This window comes from Cygnus atratus, chromosome 4 (genome assembly GCF_013377495.2).
Source record: "Cygnus atratus isolate AKBS03 ecotype Queensland, Australia chromosome 4, CAtr_DNAZoo_HiC_assembly, whole genome shotgun sequence".
Taxonomy (NCBI): domain Eukaryota; kingdom Metazoa; phylum Chordata; class Aves; order Anseriformes; family Anatidae; genus Cygnus; species Cygnus atratus.
In genome coordinates, this window is record NC_066365.1 from 3,030,535 (window position 1) to 3,058,130 (window position 27,596).

General features: G+C 37.9%; 1 protein-coding gene across 5 annotated transcripts; it reads right to left on the reverse strand.

The window, feature by feature from the left end:
* Positions 1–515: 515 nt before the first annotated feature.
* Positions 516–27,494, reverse strand: LARP7 (La ribonucleoprotein 7, transcriptional regulator). 5 transcript variants are annotated; one of them, XM_035542288.2, is made up of 15 exons: positions 27,329–27,494; positions 26,957–27,111; positions 24,564–24,714; positions 23,596–23,804; positions 22,032–22,132; positions 21,833–21,916; positions 18,880–19,044; positions 18,136–18,244; positions 16,391–16,762; positions 15,779–15,911; positions 13,118–13,275; positions 12,178–12,296; positions 9,156–9,315; positions 6,630–6,721; positions 516–983 (listed from the first exon to the last, which is right to left on the reverse strand). In XM_035542288.2, exons 4-15 carry the CDS (start codon positions 23,801–23,803, stop codon positions 903–905), a joined length of 1,782 nt encoding a protein of 593 aa, XP_035398181.1. In that variant the 5' UTR covers position 23,804; positions 24,564–24,714; positions 26,957–27,111; positions 27,329–27,494; the 3' UTR covers positions 516–902. The 5 variants fall into 5 exon arrangements, with proteins under 5 accessions (XP_035398181.1, XP_035398190.1, XP_035398216.1 ...); XM_035542297.2 differs by lacking the exon at positions 24,564–24,714; XM_035542323.2 differs by lacking the exon at positions 24,564–24,714 and having other exon boundaries at positions 23,596–23,829.
* Positions 27,495–27,596: the final 102 nt, after the last annotated feature.

A 27,596-nucleotide genomic window follows, 5' to 3' on the forward strand; every position in this document is an offset into this window, starting at 1 on the left:
TTATAAACCAGCATGTTAGTGTCTTCTCTGCCCTGCAACAAAATTCACTAAACCTCATGAACAAATGTGTGAATTTCTCTAGATAAATGGAGAGAACTCTAAAGGCAGACTTAGCCGCAAAAATTTAACCTTTTGTATCATTCTAATTTTTTTTTAATCATTGCTAGTCAATAATGAAATAAAGCATATTAAGATTACTATCTTAAATTGTAAACTACACAACTTTAATACTTGTCTTTAAGTGATAATTATTTCAAAAAGCAAGAGTTACCAGATATAACAAAGGTTTTGTAGTTGTAGTTTTGAGGGAGGCAAATAAGAAAACTTGTCAAGAAGACTCTCAAAGTCTAAATTCAGATTAGTGTGCACGTTAATATAAATTGTTTCAGGCTTCTCAATGACAGATTTTCAGACAGTCCCAGTCACTTTAAAATCCACAGAAGATCATACACTCATTCTACTGTATTGCTCAGTCTGATGGACTAAACAGAGGCCTAGAGAGGATTATTTACCAATAACCACTTTTATTATTTATAGTGTCATGAAACAGTGAATTAGAGATGCACAAGTGAAAATTTCTCAAGCATTTTATTTCATAACCTAGTGTATAAAATTCCAACATACAAAAAAAAAAAAATCAGAAGTGAACTAGAGCAAGATCTCTTAATACAATTCTTCCAGAAAGCTTTACCTAAAGGCTCAGAAGCAGTACACATTCAGCCTATTTAAAAATGGGATTCAGAATAATGTCCATACTTGCAGTCTGCAGAATTGTGAATCGAATGGACCGGTTTTTCATGCCTTCTTAAAAACTGTTTAGTTGCTGTTAGCAGTGATAGGCTTTTTTCTTCTTTTTATTTTTAAAACCCCTGGTTCACTTTCAAGATTACAGTCAGTCTTGGTTAGTTATCTTCAGAGAAGCGAATATGCTTACTTGTCTGTTGAGTCTTTTCAAGTCTCATTCTTTCGGCTTTGGCAATCAGCTGCAAACAAGCATGAAAAACATTGACAAAAAGATTAGAAGAAAATTGTATCATCGATATTATTTTTGTCTCATAATCACAATTGTATTATTCCATGATTTACCAAATTTTGTAAGAAAAAGATATTCTTTGAACAGATCAGCTAACCTTTACATCCAACAAAAAAAATAGTTAAAGCAGCCCTGATTTAACCTATTTCAGAAGGGCCTCAGAACCACCAAAAATAAAATAGCAGAGCATCCCTTCAGTTTCCAGAAAGTGCAGCATATTTTATCCCAGTCCCTCTTCCTTCCAACATGGTTGAAGAGAATAAAATTATGAACTCAGAAATCCCCAAATGCAGTCTTAAAGACCAAGTTCAAAAAAACCTACCCTTATATTGGATTCATGCTATCAGTGATGATGCAAAAAAAAAAAAAAAAAAAAAAACCACCGCCAAGGTCACACCATTAAAAACGCCTTAGGACTGTCATATTATTTTCTAAAGTGAGTTAGACAAAGGTAAGAACACTGAAATCCAGATGGGGGAGCATCCTTCACGCTGGGCAAACAGCACAATACATATCGCAAGACTGCTGAGAATTGATTTTAAGAAATTGTGATATAGTTGGGAAGAACATTGGTGCTAGGAATCCCTAACTCCAATCCCTGTCCAACCAGGGATGTTAGTTTTTGGCTGCATTTCAGGTACATTTACTAAATTACTAGGGTACCTGGGATCACTTTGCTTTTTCCACATGGCCTGAAGCTGTAAGTGCTGAACTGTTGTATTGCTGTAACTGCCTGTCTCATCTTCATCTCACGTCACAACGTGACAAGCGTCACAAGCGACTGCAACTTGTAGCTTTGATCAGAGAAACTTTCACTCTTGGCAGTAATTCAAACTCCTTTCTGCTCAGGCGGCCTTTCTTGCTTGCTTTGCAGAAGATGATGGCTTGGGCGCCTTCTGCACACCAAGTGATGTTCCACATCAGTCCGGAGGACTCTCGCAACATACGCTCTCCTCGCAACACATGCTCTCCCCGGGATAGGGCATTTTTCCCAACTCCACAGATACCTCGATGATCCAAACCTCGACTTCACCACAGCTAAACCCAGAGTTTAGTACAGTGATAGTGAGCAATCTGGGATCTTTTAGGATATTGACATTTTACGGAAACAAACTCACTAGTAACTCCCTCACATGTTACTGACTGCAGGTAAAACAGTTCTCTTGCTTCTTTGCAAAAGCATGAAGTGACTGGAAAGAAAAACTTTTTCAAAATAACACCATAATTTGATAGCAAATCCGACCAATTTATCTTTGGTTTGTTTCTCCTTTGTGCATTATCTTCAGAGTACACATATGAGGTCACTAGTGCTGCGAAAGAAAATACATGCCATTTCTTGGCAAATGAGAAAGGTAATTGTTCCTAACAAAGTATCAGAAATGCTTTTGTGGAATATAACTAACTTGCTAATTTTCAGCTTGTGTACTGTTGTCTTTAGGCTGGAAACAAAACGCAGAGACCATCTTTAAAAGCACGCTTGTTTTTCAAGCGCTCATACTAGAACATTCACTGATTTACCTACAGTACTGTACCAAAGTCGTAATACCCAAAAGCAAAGACACAAGCTTTGTTGCTGGGATGCCCAATCGTGATTCCTTAAGCTCTTTAAATTGTTACATGAACAAGATGAAAAAAAAAATACGTAAGGGACAAGACAGGCTTCCTTGTCTGGATAAGAGGCGAGAAAGCAGGGGACTCCTGTGAACCTAGACACATCAATAACGCCCCAGCATAAATCCACATTAACTTATCTGATGTAGACTACCAGAACATATTAGCTGGTTCTGAGGTCAAGGGGGGTTTGCTCGCAAGGCAGACCATTAAAGAGTTTCCTAGATTTGAAGAGTTACAAACATAAATCAAATCGTTTTATCTACATGACCGCAGTCACGGTTATATCCTGCAGACACTGCATCTTGTACACAGCATGGCAGTACATGGCACGCTGCCGCACTGATTACAGCAGTCAGGTATTACACTTTAAACTGATGTTGCATGGTTTAACACTGTTTGCTGTGCTGCAAGATATAATTACACTGCTACAGTTAGACACGCTCCTCCTTCACCTCCACAGCATTTAACTTGATTACAATCCCTAACATATTCTCAACAACATTAATACCTCAAGTTCTGGTTGATGACTTCTCCTTTCTCCATCACTCTCCAGAAATAAAATTGATTTAAATGTTTAACCAAAAGTTACTTTCATTCTCTGGTAATCAAAGAATGGATTCAGAGAAGTAAGTTCTAAAGAGAAATGAGGAGTAGAGTGGCTTACTAATTCAACATGTGGCATGCACAATGACAAGCACTAAAACATAAGCCTAAAGATATGAACCACCCAATTCACATCAGTGGGTGTTCTTATACCAGTACTTCAGAGAAGGAGGTGCTGCAAAAAGGCCTCAATGATTCCCATTTTCAGCTACTCAGTCCAGGGTCAGCACCTTTTCTGATGGTTCCCACCTCCCTGGGACCACTATTCATATCCCAAACAGCAATCCAGCTCTTCCACAGACTTCAACTAAAGCAACATGACAGGGAACAGGACTTATGCGTGCTCTGGAGTGGGACCTCTGTTCTGTCCTGTTCTCCAAACCGCCAGTGCCAGTGCACAGGCAGGGAACCAGCCAATCTCGCAAAGACACAGCCCCCAGGCCCAAGGCATAATCAGAAGAGAACAGTGTGGGCTGTGCCCAGGCATTCCCACTATCCCCCTTTCCCATTTATTCTGCAAATTATTCCTCCCTTCACAAACACCCAATTCTCACTTCCTCCCTAAGTGCCTTTCACTTCTACCATCACTCCCGCCCTCTGCAACTTCCTCCCTTCCTTTTGTGGAAAGGGGCATACCAAGTGTGAACTACATTCAGCAGCACCTTCCCCAGAAGAGAAGGAGCCAAGCTGAAGGCGTTCAGGCCCTCAGCCCTTTGCTTTGTGTACAGACAGCTTTTCAATCCATGCAGTTTAAGGCTGTAGACTGATTAATTGCTTTAGATCTGATACTGTCCTAAAGAAGCAGTCCTGAAAAGAAGATTTTTAGTCTTTTATCACTTCAAGTTGCTTATCATGTAGTTGAACAACTAGCTAAAGAGAATATGGATTTGCAAGGGCCAGGAGAGGAAAGGACAGAGATCACACTGAACAAACAGGCCTGGGGCAAAGAAAAGTTGCAAAAGAAGTTTTTGTCACACTACAGACTGACAATGAATACCTTTTAACCCCCTCCAGCAAGCCCCCAAAGGGTGGCTAAGTATCAACCACAAACTAGCAGGGCATGCCATAAGACCCACTGCAGGAAAACTAAGCAAGCCTCCATATTTTATCACCCATAGAAGAGAAGAATCTTAACTGCCTGAACTTACAGTCAAAGCATCTCTCAAATGGGTTTGTTATAATGTACTGCTTGTAATATGATGCAGTTTATATGACATTATTACAATAAATATTAGCACTGACATCTTGGCAGCAATATGACTTATATGAACATTTTTTTCAGCTTACATTTAAACACTAATTGAAATAGTTATCTGTAAGGTGTTATCTCTGATCCTAGTATATAATAGGAAAGCACTCCTCTTCAAAAAGATCTTGTAAGGGATTTAGAAGAACATATTTTCATAAGGTAGATATGCTAATGGCATACTCATCTCTATGTAATTTTTTCTTCCTTTTATTGTGACCTTCAAAGGAGCGAACTTGGAAGTGCTTTGAAAAATGTTCAACATAAAAGATTAAAATTACTATTAATGAATAAAGAAATACCATGTTTTTCTGGTCTATTTCTGGAATAGAGGCTGTCAAAAAGTAAAGGAAGGGTTAAGAGCTCTTGACTACAGCTAGGCATTCTTTTCCTGATGTCTTGCTTAACAGACTTAGCATTTAAATAGCACTTGCTAAGCTTTGAAGTTAACACCTCCCAGTATTGTAAGGTGATGGGTAAGGGGGAGGAGCAGGAGTTTGCATCCTTGCTGCTGCTATTGTTAGGCAGAGCCAAGACAGCTTATATTTGCAAGCCTGGATGAGGCACATTACTGGCCACTTTACACTAGTTTGGTCAACAAATACCAATCTTCAAAAGATGAAGAACCAGAAACTTAAGAGCAGGGCACCTACAGTCTGAATTAAAGTCAAAGGAGCCACTGACAAAATATCTTTGCCTTAAAATAATTACAGAGTTGATTTAAAAAAATCTAAAAATGGCAGCGCTCAGTTAAAGGCTCTACAGCTTTATAGTTTTCACATTCATAAAGTCTGCTACTGCTTATATTAAGGAATAATGGCTAAGATCCAAAGGCATCATAATGCTTTTAGAAAATTAGACCACTAATTTTGGGAAATTCTTTACGCACAGCTGTTTTTAAAAGGACTAGATTCATGTATCTATGAGATCTCCGAAAACATTTAGACAACCAAGATAATACATGGAAAATATGCCCGTTTTTAAGTTTTTGACCTGTGTGTGTGTATATATATATTAAATATATAAATATATATATATATTAAATAGGTAAATGCAGTATTTCTTGTCAATTATATGGAATGACTAGGAGACTTGGTACTGTGTGCATGATTGGAGCATCTAGGAAACAGAAGTTGTCTACACGTTTAAAAGTCCTTGGAAAATAACTAAGGTCAGATGACTTTTAAGTTTTGCAAGCAACAGGATAAAGATTTAGGTTAAAGCCAACTCGGAAACCTTATCTGCAATGCATGTGTCAAGCAATCCTAGCAATAAAACATTTGTGAAATACTGTTTGGCACCTCTCTGTTGGGTGAAAGGTCACAGCCTCTTAATCAAGAACCCTTCATGTCTGGAAACATCTTCTGGGGGCAGGAGCGGAGGTTGCTGCCTACAAGTTCATCGCAACACTCCCTCAACAGTGTGGCCTGACAGACACACCAAGGTCAAGGTTGGAAGAAAGTTTCAGATGAACACTGAGTAAAATCACGCTGCATTGCAACAGACAGGAAGAGCAGCAGTTTGGCACTTCGAGAGCAACCAGACTTGAGCTCCTTAGGTGCGCTCCAAGCTCATTAGATGTGACAGAGTCTTGGTTGGAAGCTGCTTGGCTATGGATGCTGGTAGCAGCATCTGGATTGGGACGTACAAGACACGCTGTTGCTTGCATAGACCCAGGACTGCACTAGGAACACACCACCATCCACCACAGCGCAGAACTGTACATTAAACAACAAAATGTGAATTGCTGGGAGAAGAAAAATCCACTCTAAAGAAAAACATGTCCTTATTGCACTAGACAATTAACCTAGAGCAAATACAAGACTACTTTGCTTTATAATGAGCTCATCCAGAAGAGTTCTTAAAAGAAATCCAACTTGCAAATTAACTTCATTTCTTTAGTCGTGGTCTTAACTTTCACCACTTGTCTCCATAAAGACAAACCTTGCATTTGGCAGCTGGCCTAGGACAGCCAAATTCTGTTTTGTGGCTGTAAAACCCAGCTGCAAAGTGAGTAGGAAGTGATCTTCCTGGACTAAATACAAAGCCAAACATCAATATATTTCAGAAAAAGTAGTTGTTTTCCAAGCATGGCTGTGTAGCGAGGCAAAACCAAACAAACTTGTAAGTTACCTTCTCAGTACCCCGCTTCTTTTCTCGAGGCTGGTTAAGCTTAGCTTGTCTGTCCACTAAAATCTTCTGCCAGTAACGTTGTTCATTATCACCTGGGAAATCAAGTTAACATCATAGAACGTGAATACAGCTGTTCAATACAAGTGGCATCACAGATGAAACACTGCATCCAAAGAATCTTTTCTAACTCAGGCAAACACATGACAGTACTTGTCAGGCCAAACCCCATCCTTTCAAGTACTTTTTCTGCTTATCTCAAAGATGGTTTTGAAACAGATTGCTAAGTAACAATGTAAGCTTCAAATATTTTTTCACTATTGGTCTTCACTTTCATAGTCCTAGAGAAATCATCCAGCGTTGTGACGCCTGACCCACACTATTCAGTGAACAAAGCAAAGAAAAACTGTCTAAAGAAACTTAAAGCCGACACTAAGGGCTGCGTTCTGTATGGACTGGACAGGACTTGAACCAAGGTACATGCACTTTATTAGCTTTAGGACCTGAATGCCAAGGTAGCTAAGTATCCCCAAGCAAGTATTTTTACAAGCTTAACAAAAAGAGCTGAAGAAATAAGCAAACAGGACTCTATACATACAATTCGCAGTGAGGAGCTCAGTTTTAACTTTTACATTTCACCACGGCATTCAGCGGCCCTATAATTCTCTGACAGATTTAATCCCTGACTGGTTTGGAACAACTAAACTGACCATCTAAAAAAAAATACTGTAAAAATGACAGATTATTTTGTTTCATCAGAACCACTGTAAGAAGCAAACTGTGGACTTCGTGGTTAATTTAGGAATGAGAACATGAGTGAAAATAATTTTGCAGTTTTCATCAGTGGCTGTCCTGCAGTAAAAGAAGCAGTTTGCCACTGTTTCCTCTGGTCCAAAGTGTAACTATCACAGTAGGAATTTAGTGGTGTAACGTATGGTCTCATAGGAAATTTTCAGTTACAGGTAAGTCTCCAAGTCATCTTGGAAGATTCCAGCAAAAGTTATAGAAGTAATAATTCTGAGAAGCAATTTTACATATATTTACATTAACATATATGTTTAATACTTTGTCAGGTGAAAAACTAGAGGTGCTTAGTCAAAGTCGAATTATAGAAAGAAAAATATTACTAGGAGAGCTTCTGTCTCCTGTGGTAGGGAGCATTAAAGATTCTTTCCTGATCGTTATTCACCATATTCACCTTTACACCACCTAGAAATGCTGAAATCCTCACTGTGAGTGACTTCTGCATTCCTCAAAAGCCTTTCCATTCTCATTTCAATGAACTAGTTTGAAAAAATTCTTAAAACTCTGAATAGAACAATCCTACAATGTAGTACTTACCTACTCCCAATCTACTACTGTGCTCTTTTATGTAAGGATGGAAAAAAAGACAAATACAGAGCACACAGCTGTAAAATGCCATAATTCAAGTTTTCTGGGTATCTGGAACACAGAAAACTCTGGAGGACAAATCTAACTCAGAATGACATTAGTGGCATTCAGTAAGCCTAAAACTTTAATTAACTTCGATAGTATCATGAAGACTAATGCTTTCATTGCAGTTATTTCTTCTGTAATCCTTACTTGTCATTTACGTAGGTTTACATTCATGCACGCATGGACCTTGGCCCTGTGTGAGACGCTGTGCAGGCGTGTAGTTAACATTTAAATACATGGACAAGAGAATCTCATCCAGATTTTTTTAGCGTGTCTGAAATTGAAATATACATATATATAGGAACACAGTAATCTAATTTGAGAAACCCCCCAACTCCCCACTCCTTCTCTTACCCGTCCCTTCAATGAAGATGTTTCTCTACACATTGAAAATGATTTCAATCTAACGCAAAATAAGGATTTAGAATGGCAGAGTAATTCCAGAAGTACAAAAAAAAAAGCTATAAACTTTAGGACAATGTTCCAGTAAAAATTTTAGCGTAAATATAATTAAAAAAGCATTACTCTGGCATACATTATTCAATTTCCTGAAAAAAAGGAAGATTAATTAGAAGGCAGGTGCTAAAGCCCCTTTCATCATATCAGTGCTGTGAGATTCCTGTCCCATTATTTCACACAGCACAAGTTTGGGATTTTCATGTTACTCTTCATTTAAAATTCTTCTGAGTCATCAGAATGTTAAAGTCCTAAAGCTGAAATGTGAATTAAGTTCTATAGCCCACACCTCTAGAAGTGGAGAGAGAATCAAGCTCAAAAGAACAGAATTAAGTTAATAAAGGCAAGCAATTTTGCTCTAAACAGTGCCTTAAAAACTTTTATCATTTTATCAATTCCACTGCGGTCACAAATCACGAAGATTCATTGGAAAGAAATGTTCTATATAAAGAAAAAAGCAGTCCTTTCCATGGCTACAAAGATAATTAAATATATCCATAAAGGTACCATGTAACACTACCCAATACAACTCTTTTCACATAAAGTATGTAACTTAAGGGTTCTTAAAGTCGCAGTCATAAAATTTGCAAAAATACTTTAAAAATGTCTCCTGTACTACAACTAAAAAAATCTTACCAGTGAGAACTTCATATTTCCAGTTGTTTTTTATCTGTATTTCTTTGTGTGATTTCATGACAGTCTGTGCGTCCTCAGGAGTATTAAACCGGACATGACACTCAGTGTCTCCCTCCAGCATGTCTACATAGGCGACATCAGCCAGCAGCGCCAAAGCATCCTGTCAAAGCATGAGAGAGAACACAGACTGTGAAGCAGATTTAAGAACAGAAGAGTACTTTGACCACTCTGTAGAACATCACTAATATTTTCTAAAAGGTCACGGAGTAGAAGGAAATAACCAATTTTTTAATGTAATGAACAAATCTCTTGTTAAATAATTCAGAAGTCAGTAATATCCTTCTTACGAAAATATATTGATTCAAAAGTATGAGCCCACAACTTTAATGTATGTATTAATATCTCATCCTGCTCTCAACAACAATTTAAAGCAGTAATTCCTGCAATTTTGGGGGGAATAAGAATAGTTTTGACTAATGGCACATGAGAAGTTATCCATTTGTTTCAATACTGTATCTGTACAGACTTTTCCTTGAAAGAATCTGTCAGTGTTACAGTACACAACTATCTTTGACATTCCAACAGAAAAACATCCAGCTTCTCTCTGTGCATGAAATCTATACAGGCAAGCTCATTCATGGCAGAGAAACTGGGAAATTAGTATAGTAAATCAGCCCTTCCTATCTTTATGAAGTGACTTCTGTCTGGAAATTTTCACTATCAGCTGAAGGAGGAAGAGACACACATGCTCTTTCAGATGAAGTACTTCACTTGTAATACCTGCTGTTAGGGAAATTAACTAAGACCACACATTCCTAGTCAATTTTGTTCACAGCAGGCAGCTCAAGATGCTCCTATTCAGGAATTACACACTTTTAACCCTCTACTACCAAGCACAACCTTAAAATAAAACAAAATTAAGTGCCAATATTGTTGAGATCATTTGAGAACCAACCAAAACTACTTTTAACTCTTAATTCTGATATCCCAAAGTCATACGGAAACAGAAAGTTACAAAGAGATACATGATTCACTGTAATTGGCAAGTGTTGGGATCTCTGAGAAACGCCTTAACAGCAAAATATGGAAGCAGTGAAGCAAAACCACCAAATAGAACTACAACTACTCTGAGAAGACCCTTCCTGTATGTGTGAAGTAACATATGCCTGCTGTACAAGAAATACAGATCGACTCTGGAAGTTTATGAAGAAAAGACCTAGATGCATTGCTTGGTGGCAGCACTGGCCCAGGAAGAGAGGCAAACATGTTTTTATTGAAGAGTTAAGCATTTGATAAAAGCAACTAGTATGGCCAGAAAAAGTCCCAGAAGCATCAAGTACAATTTGTAGCTTCCACAGACAATGCAAAAAAGCGTCAGTGCATTGGAAAGGATTTGTTGCTTTTTCCAACTACAGTTGTATTCTGCAATTATGTTTGTGACTAAAAACCTTGCCTTATTTGTTGGGTAACCTCCCACAAAATATTTTGCCTATCCTTCTTGTTTTAGAAACCAAAACATAATAATTAATAACAGCAAAGGCCACCCCAGTCTTATTTTGTCCCCCCTTTACTTTCACAAATGATTAGTTTTCCTTGAAATGCTTCCCTTAAACTAAATCAAAAGAGAAACTTGATTTATATTATCTGCAAATATGAGACTTGAAGTTTGTTTTCAGCTACTGTGGGAACAGTAAACTTTCCCCCTGATCGCAGTATGTTATGCTGCAACACAGACACTACGCAGGAAGATAGATACTGCAGTCAAACTGAGTTGTCCTTCAAACATCCCAGTGACAACCACCACATTTTCTCAGTGCCTCCAGAACTCAGACACTGACTGTCTTTGAACATCAAGGCAGATAAGACTGATGAAGCTGCAACTGCACGTATCAGTCTGTTTTCAGCCAAAGACAACTGTTTCTCATCTTGCTTAGGTTTATGCACACACTAAACTTCACGCACTTGGAAGCGGCCAGTGACTTCAAATGAAATATTCAGTTAAAAATATAGGTAGTTTGATAAGTCACCTCAGAACTTGGGTTTAGAACCACTGTTGTCCTCAACAGTCTGCATATTTACTCTAAAGAACGGTAAAAGCTGTTCAAACTCTTTCCAGTTGTTATTCATCCAAAATTGCAGTTTCAGAAAAAGGTCCTGTGTCACAGTCATGCAAAAATCAGAATCCAAAAAAAAAAAAACAACTCTGCTGTTATTTCCTTTGGAAACCTTTTGATATTTCCATCTCAGAAGGACACAACTTTAAACTGCTATTTTCGTTAAAATAAAATACTCTATTTAACAAATATAACTTTCACGTCAAATCCTAAACAATGGCAATTATCTTTAAAACTTTTTTTTTACTTGAGGGAAACAGAGCACTTGCCATAGGGTGGGTGGGGGGATGATTTACTGGACCAACTGTACTGCTGTCATTCTGACTGAATTGAGTTTTTGCAATCGTGAACTATTTACTGAAATAGACAACTGTTTTCTCGTGCAGAGTGCATTTTCTTGCTCCTAAATTTCTGTTAATAGTAAACCAAACCAATTTACTACCACAGATTCCTTAATTTGAATTACACCAAAATTACTGGCACAATCATGCACAGAAAATGCTGCACCCACTTGGACTTCACGCTTCCTTTTCTAAAATATAAGACTTGTCTTAGCAGTGATTTACTTTTAACAATATAAAACTAACCACTTTTTTCACACTGAAAATGCAAAGACAGAGCAACAAGGGCTGGAGGTGGAGGCGACAAATTCTCATCCTCTAAAGCGCTATTTATTTTGGCCATTATTTTCAAACTTGACATTGCTTGAAGCAGTCCAAAGGCTACATTTTGCTGTTGTAAAATCTTCCATTAACAGGTAGTAGAGAAGAATCTGTACACAGCTACTGACCAAACAACAGCAAAAAAAAATCAGTAAGACTTGTTTAAATGGTATTCCATATTCAAACATTTTGGGGGCACTGTAAGAGGAAAGGCTAACAGCTACCCTGAGGTTACAAAGGCATTACCTTGATCTGCTTCCTGCCCGGCAGGGGCTCTGTGCTAATGATCTTCACAATTACACCACTCACAAACTGGGGCCCCATTGTGTTAGCCTTGACAGGAGGGGCAGAATCTTCACTGGTGGCTGATCAATTTGAAAAGAAGGGAAAAAAGAAATTTTACATTTATCAGTTTGACAAACTAAAGATGCCACGAAAGTATATAAGCAATCTGACATACACAAGAAACGAAGCAAAGGGCATTAAATATTGCTACTGCAGATAATTTTTTAAAATTAAATCTTGGATCCAGACTGTTCACAAAAGTCACTATGTCTAAGACAAAAAATTTGTACACACCACATGTCCTTCCTTTAAAGGGTATTTTATATTCAAATCAATTGCAGTTAATACTTGAATCCTGAATTCTAGAGCGATTTCAAATAAGTGACATGTCAACGCTTGTCTGCTATCAAAGTTAGTGAACAGAAATGCAGCAGATCCAAAGAATTCAATTTTGTTTCAGAAAAATATACAAGTTGAACCAATAACATACAATTATAAAATTACTTTAAACCTGACAAAACCCAATTAGAAGCCAAGTTTGAATGCCTTTGAGTAATAGTTGTGTAAATATCCGAAGGGATGGCAAAGCCTAAGGAAATCAGGCCCGAGTTACATCATGAAGAAGCCAATTCTTGATTTACTTCTCCAAGGCGTTTATAGTTACAATCACCTAAAAAGATCCTAAGTTTAAGTGCTACAAAAATATTTTTTAATCATTTCCGTATTATTCAGCCCTAAACCAATCTACATGAGGGAAGCTTGGTTTTAGTAGCATTTGGCATTCAAAGTCATCAGTATTATAGAAAATAAAACTATTTTTCAGTGTTTCTGGAGGACCAGTGCCCATATTTGTGTATTAGAATCATAAAGAAAACAACAAAAACATCATAAACAGGGTTACATTTGACATTTTTTGACTGAGGCATTTTCTGTGTACAACCATCCGTTTCCATCTCTCCCACAGGCTCAGGTTTGATTTGAGACATTGTCTTCTTTAAGGAGGCCATACTGGCTTTTTGAAGAGCCAAATATTCTTGTTTCAAATCCATCCATTCGGTCCTGTAAATGGGAACAGCATGTCAGTCGTCAACAGGAAAATAATGTTTAGAAACTCACTGACAGCTTAAGAACAAGCCATTTACAAATAGCTTAAGCTGAACCTAGCAAGCAGCAAAGATGCTTCTTAACTATTAGAAATGTCCTTGCACTTTACTCATCTTCAGCCTTGTTAGTATCTGCAGTTTTAATTTTGCTTTAGCTTTTAATATTTCAAGCAAGTTGTTAAAAAAATCAACCTCTCATTTGTAGAGTGACTCTCAAAGTTGTTATAGATATTCATAAAACATTTAGAACAGCTTGGTAAACTGTATTCTACTAGAACTACAGAGAGCACTGGCACTAAATTCAGGCTAAATTCAGAGTTAATTCAGAGACAGTGAACTCTGAATTCACTGAATTCATTCAGTGAACCCGCTCCTGCATTACTATATTAGGAATTCGTCATTTATTTTCTAGAAAAATCATTGATCGAAAATCAACAACTGGTTAAACTCACCAAAAACCTACTGAGATAAGAACATTCCTTACTATTCAAATGCACTTTGGTTAAAAAATACCACCACATGGAAGCAATTTATATATTTACATACATTTAACATGGAGATGTTTCTGCAAACAGCTCGAGCTTTGCTCTATAGAAACACAATGCCTGTAGTGCCACTGTGAGAACGACTCATTGTTACCCTAATCTGTACTATCAAACAAGCTGATAGAGGATTTTTAAAGAGGAGGATATCTTGTGGTAATGGTTTTAGCTGTTAACATTGACAACTGTATACTTCAAAAAAAAAAGCATCCAGACTCACCCAGGATCATACATTCTCAACAGAGCAAAGACATTAAAATAACAAAAGACCCACCTAATGATTCTCTGAGATAAAAAGGCAACACCATTCCACAGCAAGGTATGGTATAAATACAAGCTCAAGGAGGTACTCGTTAGCTGGATTCGAAGGAAGAGGAGATCAGGGGAATGAGCCAGGCAAGTATTTAAAATGCTCAACCTCTTCTGAAACTTTCCCCCCCCGCTTCGCTATACTTTGCTAAATTTTAAAACTCTTTTCGCTGTATTTGATGCAGTATTCTCAGGAACCTGGTGGAAGAGAAGAATAATCTTTGCTTTTTTTTTTTTTTTTGTGGACCCCTTTTACTTTAACATGGAGGTGCTTTCTGTGATTTAAAAAAAGTAAGTGCTTCCATGTTTTAGTAGAGGTGAATCCTGTTCTCAATTCTGAAATGCCATCCATGCCATGCTTTTTTCTTGTCAAGACTTTTTCACTCGAGTTGCTGACTTGCCGAAGAAGAGAAAACTAAGATTTTTTTTCAACTTTTTTTTTTTCCCTGAATAAGACAGTTTTATGGTCTGTATGTTCAGAAGAAAATTTAAAAAGGACTACTACCCTCGCTTTAACATGGAGGTACCTGCTGCCTAAAAAAGTAAGTGCTTCCATGTTTCAGTGGTGGTGGATCCTAATGTCTGAAAAATCTTTGAAGAAAACACCTTTAAGGGAAGAAATTTAGATCCACCATAGTGGTTCCACAATTTACTGCTTCTATTGTTGCTGGCTTTGTCTAGTTACTCTTTTACAGAACGAAAAATAGTCTCTCCACGTAAGGATCCCCGCAACTTAAATGTGGATGTACTTGCTTTGTTCCTTAAAAGTAAGTGCTTCCATGTTTTAGTGATGGTGAATCCTTTTTGTCAACTGAAAACTGAAACTGACAGGAAACGTATTAGAAGTCTGAAGAAAAATTCATCAACTGACTGCATGTAACATCCCTTTGATTTCTGTGTGGAGATGGGAGTTCGTGTTGGTTAATTAATGTTAATACTTATTGTGTTCTTGTATCCTGTTTATTACATATTTGCACTTCACATGGCCTCCTGGTACAGGCAAGACGGCAAGGACCCCCTCTACTTTAACATGGAGGTACTTGCTGGATGCTTGAAAAAGTAAGTGCTTCCATGTTTTAGTTGTGGTGACTCCTTAAAGCCCAACCTGAATCCTGTTCTACTACTACAATACAACTACTGATACAATCAGCCTCGGGAAAATGAATAGTGAACCTTAGACTTTTAACTTTCTATCTTTTCAACTACAGGCTAATACTGTTGCTAATATGCAACTCTGTGGTAAAAAAACTGGAATTGCACTTTAGCAATGGTGATGGACTGTCAGACATACAAACAAAAATACATTAAAAGGTTTTGTCGTATCCTGTACCTGTTAACATTCAATAAAGTATATACAAAATTACTAATTTTTTCTGTGAAATCAGTGGTTTCAAATAAAGCATTGCACATCAAGCAAAAAGTCCTTTTTTTTACACGCCATGACATCAAACGCAGGCAGAGATGCCCTCAGTTAATAGTATGAAATTAGAAATATATGTTCAACAAAATGAAACGGCACTAGTGCGGTTACTTTCCTCCTTCCCCCCCCCCCCCCCCCATTAGCCAAAGTACTAAGTAACCATGTGCTGTTGTCATGTCACAACCTACTTTGACAGTACTCTGAGTGGAATGACTTCTTCACCCATCTTGTGTCTTTCTTTGTGTTTTTTCTTATGTTTCCTTTTAGATTTTGAAAGGGATGTGTCTTTTTTATCACCATCCTTATCTTCTGCAGTGACTTCTGAAATAAAAATCCCCAAAAGAAAAAATTATTATCGAGTTCAGACTGCAACCAACAGTCGTTCATTCTCAGCAACTGCACTTTTAAGCATTTTTTCTTTTGGACTTGATTTTCAATGAGAAAAAGCATTTCACAAAATCAGTCAGTGTACTACTTCTATCTACTTTACAAGCTTTACAAACTATCTGACCTCTAATCTAGATTATTTTTACTGTCACCATTTGCCTAGGCCAACTATTTAATCTACTTATGTCCTTGAATGATTCATTACCAGGTTTAAATTTAACTGTCTAATCGAAGTAATAAACTAGTCTCCTATTCACTAACATTTTTGTATTACACTTCTTGCTTGGCAACCTCTTTTCTCACTTGTTTTCCTCATTAGCTTAATTGAGGCTACCACATTTATCCAATTTTCCCCAGATCACACATCAGGTGTAACCGACGAAAAAACTTATAAAGGCATGCAGCAAACTTACCATTGGAATCTTTTGGAGCTTCTGTTTCTTGTTTTATAGGATGAACTTGAACCTTCTGAACAGTCTTCTTGACTTTTGCAATTGGTGTCTCAGCATCTCCAGAGCTACTTCTTTTTCTCTTTCCTGGCCTGCTTTCCACAGGTACCTCTGTGCTTTCTGCTCTGTCCCATTTCCTTTTCTCTCTCTTTGAGGGCTGCCTGTGAACCTCAGTACCCCCCATTTCTGAACACTCTGATGAAGTCCTATGTCTTTTTGACTTGGGCACTTGTTCTGTTGTAGTGTTCATGTTTGATTCCTTTGTCTCTACAGCTGCCTGTGTATTGCTCTCTTTCTTAATTTTGGATTTCTTTTTTTTCTTCTTTTTCTTCTCTTCTGTATAAAAGAGATACAGCATTTAAAACTGCCAATCATTAAAAACTGGATGAGATTAACTGACCAAGTAAAGAGTCTTATCACTGGTCACGATAATCTGGCATGTCAAATAATTTGCAATACATTGTCCCAGAAGTTCCTCCTGGCCATTTTAAGCAGAGAAAAAAAAATTGTGATAGTCTCACAAGTGTAAAAAGACCCCTGTGTCACATGGACAATTTGGCTACAGGTTTCCTCAATGAGTTAGATGTTAATGCCATCCCTTATTTGCAACTGAAGAAATACATAAACATTAACATTGAAAAAAAAAATACATGCCTCCTTCCAGATTTCACTGATTTGTGTTTTGTCAACAAAAGGAGATACTCAGCCGTATGAACCTATAACTATCTGTGTACTAAAACTGTCATAGGCAGGATGCAGTATGAAACAGTAGGGAACATCTTAAGGTTTAGAAAGCATGTTTTTTTTTCTTTGATACTTTTAGTCCTAACAGCCCTAATAGTTTCCAGTGTAACAAAGAATGACTCATCATTACACTTAAGAAAAACACAGAAAGTTATCTTAAGTCTAGGAAATTGTATTATCCCATCAGAAATGAGGAAAAATGCTTCAATGAATCAAGTTACAACACGATCATGTGATACAGCTTCACAAATTACAGCAGCTATTATTCACTGCAAATAACGCTCAACTGTGAATTCAGGATTCTTTTCTTTGTAACATCCTGCAGGTTTTGGCAAGCAACTACAGATCACATAAAGTGGAATTTTAGTAATAAAAAGTAATATATATAAATATCTATATCTAGCTATAAAAAGTTCATTCTGCCAGGGTTGCTCAAATAACCAGAGTTCTGAAGAGGAAAATTGCTTCAGCGAAGAGTGAAAAATACCACAATGTTTGCTCTTAGGTCAGAAAACCACAAGATCACCTAAGCAGCAATAACATTTAAGTATAACCTTACTTTTATGCCAGTGTCTTACTTTTCTATACTAAACGTTTCTAAAACAATCTGTCAAACTTGTCTTTTGCTAGTCCTACGTGCTTCGGTACTGATTAATTGTACAGTCTGAAAGCTGTTCTGCCAGCATAATAATAATTAATGGTGGTAGCTGGCAAGAGAGGAAAAAATAAAGTTCGTTCCTTATCAAGCAGTAAAAGAAGAAGGCAAAAAAAAACTACTACATTTCAAGCTTACAATTTCATTTTAAGCCTACATTGGCCAACAAAGCAAGCAGTAACATGCATTTTTATTTCAATAAGGTTAAATTTGAGATTAGACATAGTAACAGCCGTACGTTCCAGATTCTCCCTTCAAAAGGTGAGGCACAAAACAGTTTGTTTCTTGATCCCACTAACTTACCACTTACCTACAACACTGCTGTTACTTGTATTCAGTGCAGGAACCGGCTTATTTTTTACTGTTTTGGGGAAAATACCAGGTTTCCGTGGTGCTTCTTCTGGTGGATTATTCAAAAACTTAAAGATAAAATTAAAATCCACAATTCATTACTAAAAAGAATCCCCATCCAAGTTAAAACCAGCAGAGTGATATTCATGATATTCATTCAAGAAAGATGTAGTCCTCTGTGACTCTGGAGATTTTTATTTAATTTTTTTTTTTTTTTTTTTTAGTACTAGAATGTACAAGCAAGTACAGAGCTTGCATCATCAGGGTGACATATCTGTGTCTCCATTACTGTTATGATAATGAAACTTACATGTTTTTAAACTTTCAAATCACTTATTTTAAGACAGCAAACTTGGTACAACTATACTTGCCTGAAGAAATTTAATAAGCCATTTTACTGTTACAGAGATTTCTAATTCTGTAAAAGATGCTGACGGTACCCAACCAAATTAGATGTCGTTGTCCCCCTTCCCCGATTCAAATAGATCTCCAAGTAATTAATAGAATCACACTAAGATTCGTGGAATTGATTGATATTCTGAGGGCAGGAGACAGAGACATAACTTCTGCTAGCTTTGCTTTTTTAATCATGATATTTTAGGATTTTCTGTATTCAAGACTCAGTAGGTGAACTAGTAAAGAGTACATCCATACCACTGACAAACAGGAAGAACATTACCAGACTAGGGACACTGCTACTTACCTCAATAGCTTTCTCTGCTTGCTCTTTTGTTTCAAATTCAACAAAAGCAAATCCCTTTGGATCACCAGTAGATTTATATCTTGGTATACTGACGTAAACTACATTGCCACACTTCCCAAACACCCGCTCAATCCAACTGTGATTAACATTTTTGGGAAGCAGCTCCTACAGAAAGAAAAAGAAACCTTTTCTCAGTACTGTATTACCATTGCATCAGACAACTTACTACATCTTCTAATTATAATTCTCAAAACAAATTTAAGTTTGATGTAACAACATTGAAAAATATTTTTTGCTTTATTTCACTAAGTATTGTTGTCAAGAGGTCATAGTACTCATGTAGTAAAGACAATGATCTGAAAATGCATCTCTAATCCGTCACCTAACTATAGCAAGTACGATTTGCATGAAGTTACATGTTTATCTCGTTCCTGTGACAGATACCAAGGCCTCACCTGCAACAGGATCTTTGCAACATGAGGTATCTTTGTAAATTTTAAATCTTAAGCATAATTCTGCATTGTCTCAAACTAACCATTGTAGAGCACAAGGATTTTTTTTATTTTTATTTTTTAAAGTTGTTAGAAATCCAGATATCACAGAAATAGTTCTTGTAGGTCAAGAAGAGACACTACACAAACTGATTAATGCTGGTAACTGACATTTTAAAGCTTAGTGGTTACCACTTACGGCCTAGTTTATCAGTTGCTGTGAAAGTTAAAACTTTTAGCCAGCTTCTTGGATGACAAAACTGTCTTACTTATTTTTCCTATAAATTCCTTAACATAACAACACATTTTAGCAGCTTGCAGACATCATGGCTCAGTTCCTAACCATTTCCCTTTATCTATTAAAGAGAAATCCAAATCCCATCATATCAATTTCTAAAGAGACCCTGCTGAACATGATTTAAAAATTGAACACTCTCAAATTTAAGCCTAGACAAAAACAGTCAGCAATACTTCATTTTTTTCATGGCGAGTTACTGCACTAAAAGTTCTTCCCCTTAAGAAAATGTTATATTCAAGCAGAAAACTATTTTTGCATGAACTCTGCTTGCCTGAGAAAAACATTTCATTATGTTTTTGGTTCAATGTTGAAAAGCCAGTCAGTCACTTGAAACTTTAAAAATACTATTACTTTGGTATTGTGCTCATCCCACAGCATGTTGTTAACATATGTCAAAAATAAAGAAAGTCACAAGCCATAAGATTACTTTAGAGAAATTTAATGAAAACTCCTTCTAAATTAAAACAAAATTGTTGAATACAAAGTAATGAAACCACTAGTCCTTAAAGAAGCACTGCTCCCCCTTCTGGCTGCATACGAAAGGGAGACATTGCACCATGAAGGGCAGGTATTTCACACACTGGTCTTTAAAAAATGAAACAAACAAGAAATCTACACCCCCCCCCCCCCATTTCGGTAGTAACAGGAGGATATTTTGGTCTTACAGAAAAATTTAAAACTAAAAAACCCTGTTAACTATGTAGTTAGGCAATATAGCTCATTGCATTTGGAATATCTTTTCTGAAAATTATATAATCAAACTATTAGAGAAGTTCTAAGCAGTTCCTGCAATCACCTTAGGAGAATACCATGACTGGCATATTGTGCTTAAAACAACTAACAACCTTTCCTGGGCTTTTGTTACAGAATTCAATGATCAGAGTAATCCAGCTTCTATTTATCTGGATGGGCTGGCATTTTGGGCATGATTATTACACATCTTCCTCACAGAAAGCTTGGTGCCTGCTTGAAATTACTAACTGCAGGAAGATTCAGCAGCTAACTGCTACAGGCATATAACTAAGTTGACATCAGCCACAAACAGATCTCTTTAGAGACAAAGGGAATTCCATACTGGCTTCAATTCTATTAAAAAAATGCATAGAACTTTTAAATAAGTGACAGTTCAACCATCAGACCTCGTTCCATGCTACCATTTAAGCAGCTCAACAATATGGTAAGTCATTCCACTCTGACATCTGCAATACGTTGAGATGCAGTGTTTTTCTAGCAGTGCAAGCTATTTTCATTTGTTAGTGAATAATTTCAGTACCAAGACAGCTACAGGATATTGTGCTATCAGGAGTATTTTTTTTAAAAAAGCCCCCTAAACATAAGACTAGCTCATTTAGGTACATTCTGCCATTAAAAAAAAATAGATGTTAGTGGGACAAAAACAGCGGCACAGAGGCACCCGAAGTAACATATTTTATAAACAGATTTTACTGTATGAGGTATGCCTGAATATCTTCCAAACTCAGTTTCTGTTGTTTGATAACAAGTTGTTATTCTAAAATTTGACTACATTAATGTATTTCATGAATTTTTCTTGGTACCAGTGTCGCTCCCCTGGTGGCATCAACGAGAAAAGCACAGTGAAAGCAGTAACAGATAATGAAAGTGCACCATTTTCTCACTACGACGCAAAATAGCTCTTTGCTCAGCATTTTAAATCATTTAAGGTGGTACAAGAAGTCAGCATACCATCCTAATCCTATTCTTTCCCTACCATGGTCACTGCCAGTGCTCACCTACCTAAAACAAAACATTTTACTGCACTGTATTAACCCTAATCTTCGGGCCTCTTCATTACAAGTTCAGTACATCTATAATGCATCTCTCCTCTCCCCATTTTTTGGGAGAGGAAAGAAAAAAATCTATTAGAATTTATATGATGTTTCCTGTACTAAATCCATCATCTTCGCAGAGAAAACCCACCTTCTAAACCTGATAAAATCACATGGCTGCTTTATGTTGTACTTGTCATTCTTAATACTGCAAGTGATACTATGTAATCAGATCATCAGAGCTCATAACAAACGTACATGTTGGGTTTTGCACTCGAAAATAATTTGCAGTAAGAACATAATTTTAAAGGAGTTTCTACAGTTAGAAATAAAGTGCTCTGTCATGCACAAGGCACATACAACAGGTACAACCTTACCACATAGACTGTACGACTATCCACATCCTTTGGTTGCTCACCCAGTGGCTGTCGTCTTCTAATCCTAGTTCCTTCTAAATCCAACTAGAAGTTAACAAGAAACAAGTATTTTCTGTAAGAATACTGACCACTTCAATTCCACTGTCATTAGTGCTCCAATTGCAGCAAGTAGAAAGGAGTAGAAACATGAGACACTCACCTCTACAACAGATGAACTTTTAACTGCTCGAGCTATCAATTTTCCATCAGTAGTTAATTTTTTCATTTTGTTGAAAGATACAAGAAGTGATATGTCAACATCTAAGGAGGAAAAAAAGTGCAAGTGATGAAATCAATGCAATCTAGAAAGCACTACTTGTGTGTCCCGATCAGACAGACATTAAGACTCAGCTAGTATTTTTGTGAAAAGAATGCGTGAGTCGTAACTCACCACACTGCATGCTGACAAGGATTTACAGAAAGTTTTTACCATCAAAATTAATGTTCCAAGTAATCATATATACATATAGGTGCTAACATATCAAAGGAATTTTGTTCTTCTCTTTTACCTCCCCACTGATAATTATAGTCTTTGAAAAGAAAGAAAAACCCTTTCTAATGTGGTTTTACAATACAAAAACAATTTACATTGAAAACGTGCTTCTTAAGTGTTTAACCTAACATCCCCAACACAAAAGAGCCCCTGCTTTTACTGCAGTTGTGATGAGTCATGCTGCAAAAACCTGGACAGAAAATTAGGCAATATTAGTCTTAGTTAAAGTTCAAGACACTCAAACTCTAATACCTCTAGAAAATGTAAAGATAGTTTAAAAAAAAATATGCGTGTGCAGGGAAACAGACCTAAAGTTCAATACCATTGGAGACTGTAACAAGCAGTTAGAAGACTAGACTTATCACATAAGGCAGCTGAGCTTATGATTTACACTTGAAATAAATACACAGTTCTTAAGACACTTGTGGAACCTACAAAATATAAACATAAATATATATTTTTATGGAAAAAGATAATGTCTTTTTACAGACATACTGCATGTGATGTAATCCATCTTGTGTAACACACTTACTAGAACAATTATAGATGGTATTAACCACACATTTACTACACTTAAAGCAAAAGCATGCTGGTCATTGCAGCTAATGTGTAAATTAATTTACTCTTCAGAAAGCGCCAAGTAGTTTCACTACCAAAATCAATTTCCAACTCTGCTGTCAAATTAGCCATGCCAAAAATTGCCTATGGGAAAGAGACCTGTCATGGCCCTACATGCAAATGCACAATTTCTCACATAACAAACCTGTGCATTAAAGAAGAAAAGGTATCTACATCAAACTGCAAAACCATGTGACGTTTTCATTTCTGCATTCACCTACCCCACAAATCAAGTAGTATGCCTCTACAGAAAATAATTATCCTTGTTTGTTTACTTATTCTTGTAGTTACACAAAGCTACAAAAAAATAAAAAAAAAAAAGAAAAGAAAAATCAGGTGTCCCAAACAGTCACTGCTACTGTGGCAGATGCCTCTAATTTACTTCTAGACCTGGTTGTAAAGGAAAGGAAAAGATAAACAATAAATCCAGTTTCTACAAAGTAGTACTAAGCTCTGTCTCCTGAGTTGCTAACCCTGCTGCTGACTTCCAGTGTGCAACTGCTGTCTTCCCCAGCAGAAGACATGCACCTAATAAAATGGTAACAACACCAGCAATAAAGGGAAGAAAGCTAAAACCCATCTGTTTACTGAAATGTAATCAATGTAAACTTACATCCATCTCTGGACTTTTCTATTTGTTCCCGAAGAAATCTATCTTTGTGGAGGTTAACATCGCCGAACCAGAAATCCACTTGTTTTGCTATATCTGCAAGCACCTGTTTAACCCTTGACCTCTTCTTTTTCTCCCTCTCTTTCTTCTGTTCAGTGCTTTCCTCTTCCATGGCTTTGTCTCTTGCAGCTTCAGTCTCCATTCCTGTCATCCTGTCAGTTGAGAGTTAAATATAACCTTTGAGAGAAATCAAAGTATTCTTACAGCAAGGAGTGAACGCTGCCCCTTTCATGCAGTAATTTTGAAATGTTTTACCATACATTAACGAGGCTAACTTTGTGCATCCCCTGTAAGGCTCTGCCATTCGTTAGTTGTGGTGTACAAAAATACAAAGCATGGAGAAGATGAGAAACATCAGGTCACACAACAACTGTGTGCAGACTAAGCTGAAACTCGCATCTTATGGCTCCTTGCACTGCCCTTAGCCACAGCAACTCACTGCAGGCAGATCGGTACCAAACTGCAGGCTTTTCTTTTAAAATTTGTAGTATTGTGTTAATCCAAAACGTCCCACAAACGGTTTGCCCTCCTCATTAGATTTCTAAAGGCAGTTTTTGACTTTCCACAGCAGTCATGTCATTTACAGTTTCAACTGCTTTCATGCTTTATCAGACAAGCAGTGCTATTAATATTCCAAACATATTTAAGCGAATTATTTGAAGTACTTGCAGAGGTCAGGAAGTGTCCTTCAGTCAGACAAATTCCAGGTTACCAAAGACATAAGCTACTTGTGCTAAAGGGAGTTTACAAAATCCATCTAAAAGCAGTCAGTTTTCCTCCCAAGAAATGCATTTTCTTAGATTTGAATAAAAACAAATAATTTGATCTTCTCCACTTCCCAGATGTCCCAGTACAAACCATTAGAAAGCCTGCATAAAAAACTCCACAAAGCACTACAATTCAGAAGTTACCCTTTTATGCAGAAAGCAGAGCAGGAACAAAAGTTAGGTTATACAGACGACTTGTGAACAGGGTAGCCAAGAAGGACAATGCTCAGCGGGCATCTCATAAAGCCAGTGTCTGCAAACAGGTTATGTTAACACACAGATGCTGAAGAGCTCGCTGCAAAAAATTACGGTAAGACCAAAATGAGAAGCACATATTCATCTTTACAAATAAACACCATGTCAAGATATATTTATAGAGGTGGTATTCACAGAAGCTTTAGTAAGACTTTTTTTTAAATAACCCTTACTAAGTTACATTAAAAATGTGAACTGCTTTCCTGCAGGGCCTCGGCAATTGACAAAAAGCAGTAATTAAAAATCATTAAAAATCTTCCAATCCTGCCTTTGAATATGTTCTAACACATTCCTACTACATTTCTTGCGTGAGAAATCTAAAATCAGAGTGTCGCTTTTTAGAGGCCATTAATTACCACCCTTCTTCCAGTCCGGATGTCACTCAGTACGTGCTACAATTAAAGAGGTGTCTTTCCTTTCCTTGGTTAGGGCTCTTTCACCAATAGCCACTGACATTAATGGCAAGTCACATTCTGCCAGAAATGCAGATTCAGGCCCCTAAAGATAGGCACTAACTAGTGGGAAGTAACTTGAATTTACAGCTTTACTTTGGAAAATATCAAAACTTTTAAATGGATCAATTCATCTTTTTTTGCTCATATTTCCATTCACCGTAGGTACTCATTCCTTGAAAATTGCTGGTCACTAGAGTAGTTTTATTCAAGCCAAACAAAGCAATACTGGCAAAAACACGCTTTTGAGAATGAAATTAACACAAAAATTCAAGTAATTAATATGGCAATCATCATACGAAAGACTTTCCAGCTCTCTGGCAATGAAACCTAAGGAAGTACAAGTGCAGCCCTCAGAGAGGAAGCCCACCTCTACAACAGAATAACAAAAATGGAAATGGTCCTCAAATTATTGTGCAAATCAGGCTGCCTCGGCCGGAGATCAGTTTCTCTCACTGCTGGGAGCTGACCACTCAAGGTAATGAAAGATCAACAATTACCTTGAAAAGATAAACCAGGTAAAACTCCCAATTGAAGGCTTTCAAGCTGCTCTCAAGCCCTTCAGCATGATCTTTATAGGAATTCTCCACACAACAATACAGCACTTAACTGAGGGCTATAGTGAGCTACACCATTAGAAGTAAAGCTTAGTTACAGGGTACTTTCTTTACTTGCACAGTATTACTTGACCACACCAACATATAGCATGGCTTATATACAGAAAAACTTTATTTTATGAAGCCTTCTGAAGTGTTTCGTTTGAGTCGCTCATCCTTTGGACTTCTTTCTCAGAAGAAAGGTTCCCGTTCAAGCTTAAAGGAAAGATAAACAGCTGCAAGCTGTATTCTGTTTTTTTGTTTTGTTTTGTTCCTCCTCCACCCCCATTCCCACTTTGTGCTACTCCTTTAGGAATGAAACTTTGAGAAAATGACTTTGGAGAGAGCTTGGAGCCAGAGCAAATGTCAGCTATGAATCTATAATTAGAATCTGTACACAACCGTACAGTCAGTAGTGAAATACACCTGAGAGGTCACGGAGGTTCAAATTCAGCATATGAGAAAATACTGTCTATAGGTAAGCATATCAGCAACTCACGGCACTTGCTTTTTTTGTTCGTATTCTTCTCATTGGCAATTAATCTCGCAGCTCTCAACTCAGCAATGAAAGCTGCAATGCCAAGGCATATGACAGTCTGCATTTTTGTTGCTTTGCCAGCCTCACGACTGCAAGCACTATTCCTGTAAACCATGTAACTTGGATGAAAGCAAAAACCAAGGTCCAGACTTCAGTCTGTTAAGAAAACACCTGTCACCTCTTCATTTTCCTCAAATGAAATAAAGTCTCAGTGTCTTTGTGTGCAAAGTGCAAGAGGTAAAAGAAGGGACAATTAGTTAGGGGGAGGAAGAGAGCCAGTAAAACAAAGATGATATAAATTAAAAGCCTATAATGACCTGCTTATACACTTTAGAAGGTAAATATTAATCATAGTGGTGCTAATCTGTACAGAGCCAAGTTCCAAACTTAACTCCTACTGATCTTACAAAGACGCCTAGAAAAACATAACCAATCTAACTGTCATCTAGAGGGTGGAAGGAATACAGCTCCAGCTGTACAATACCCAATTCCTTTCTATCAGGCACTGATGCGAACACTTGCTTACTTTGGGCGTTTTAGGTATCAAGATGGGAAAAGGAGGAATTGTTCAAAATGCTTTTTATAGTGTGAATATGTTCCCTAGTAGTAAGCGGCAACACTTCCTCTCTGTACACTGTGAAAGGAAAACAAACGTTCCGAAAGTAACTACGTTCAGAGGTGCAGTCTGCAACTCACCTTGGGTGTTGGCACTAATATTCACTGCAGCCGTTTAAATTCACTGCTCTGTAACTTCACTCTATGCAAAGTGACTGAAGGACAAGAGTTACTGCGTGAAGACCTCCACAATTAGCTTCCTAACCTGACGAGAGAGTCTCCTGCTTTTCAACCAGCTGAAGGAATGAAATCAACACATCGCTTTAAAGTTTGAGGTATTCAAGGGCAGTCACCAAGCACTGGGTGCCCAACGGCCGCCCCCAAGGGAGCCCAACGACCGGCACGCGGCAGGCTCTGCGCATGCGCGCGGCGGCAACAGCAGCAGCTGCAGCGCCCCCTGCCTGCGCCCCCGCTCCCCCGCCCAACGGCTGCCCCCCGTCGCGCGCCACTGACCTGCCCGCCGCGCGACGTCACCGCGGGGGGCAACGGGCCGCGCCGCGCGCGCGCCTCCGGCCACCGCCGCCACCAACCGCCGCCGGCCCTCCCTGCCCCGGCGCTGAGGGGAGCCCCGCGCGCATGCGCCGTGCGGGAGCGGCCGCGCCTGGCTGGGCGCGCACGTGATTTCCTCCCGGCGGGCGGGGCCGCGCCGGGGAGGGGGCGTGGCTTAGCGGGATATGGGCGTGGTTAAGAGAGAGTGGCGTGGCTATAGACGAAGGGGCGT

Excerpts from the sequence above, each read along its gene's own strand:
- LARP7 (XM_035542314.2), bottom strand. The coding sequence starts at position 23,803 with ATGACAGGAATGGAGACTGAAGCTGCAAGAGACAAAGCCATGGAAGAG. Across the intron at positions 12,297-13,117 it reads TCAGTCAAAAAATGTCAAAT|CCACCAGTGAAGATTCTGCC; the intron begins GTAACCCTGTTT and ends CAAATTGATCAG. Across the intron at positions 984-6,629 it reads AGAAGCGGGGTACTGAGAAG|CTGATTGCCAAAGCCGAAAG; the intron begins GTAACTTACAAG and ends GCTTGTTTGCAG.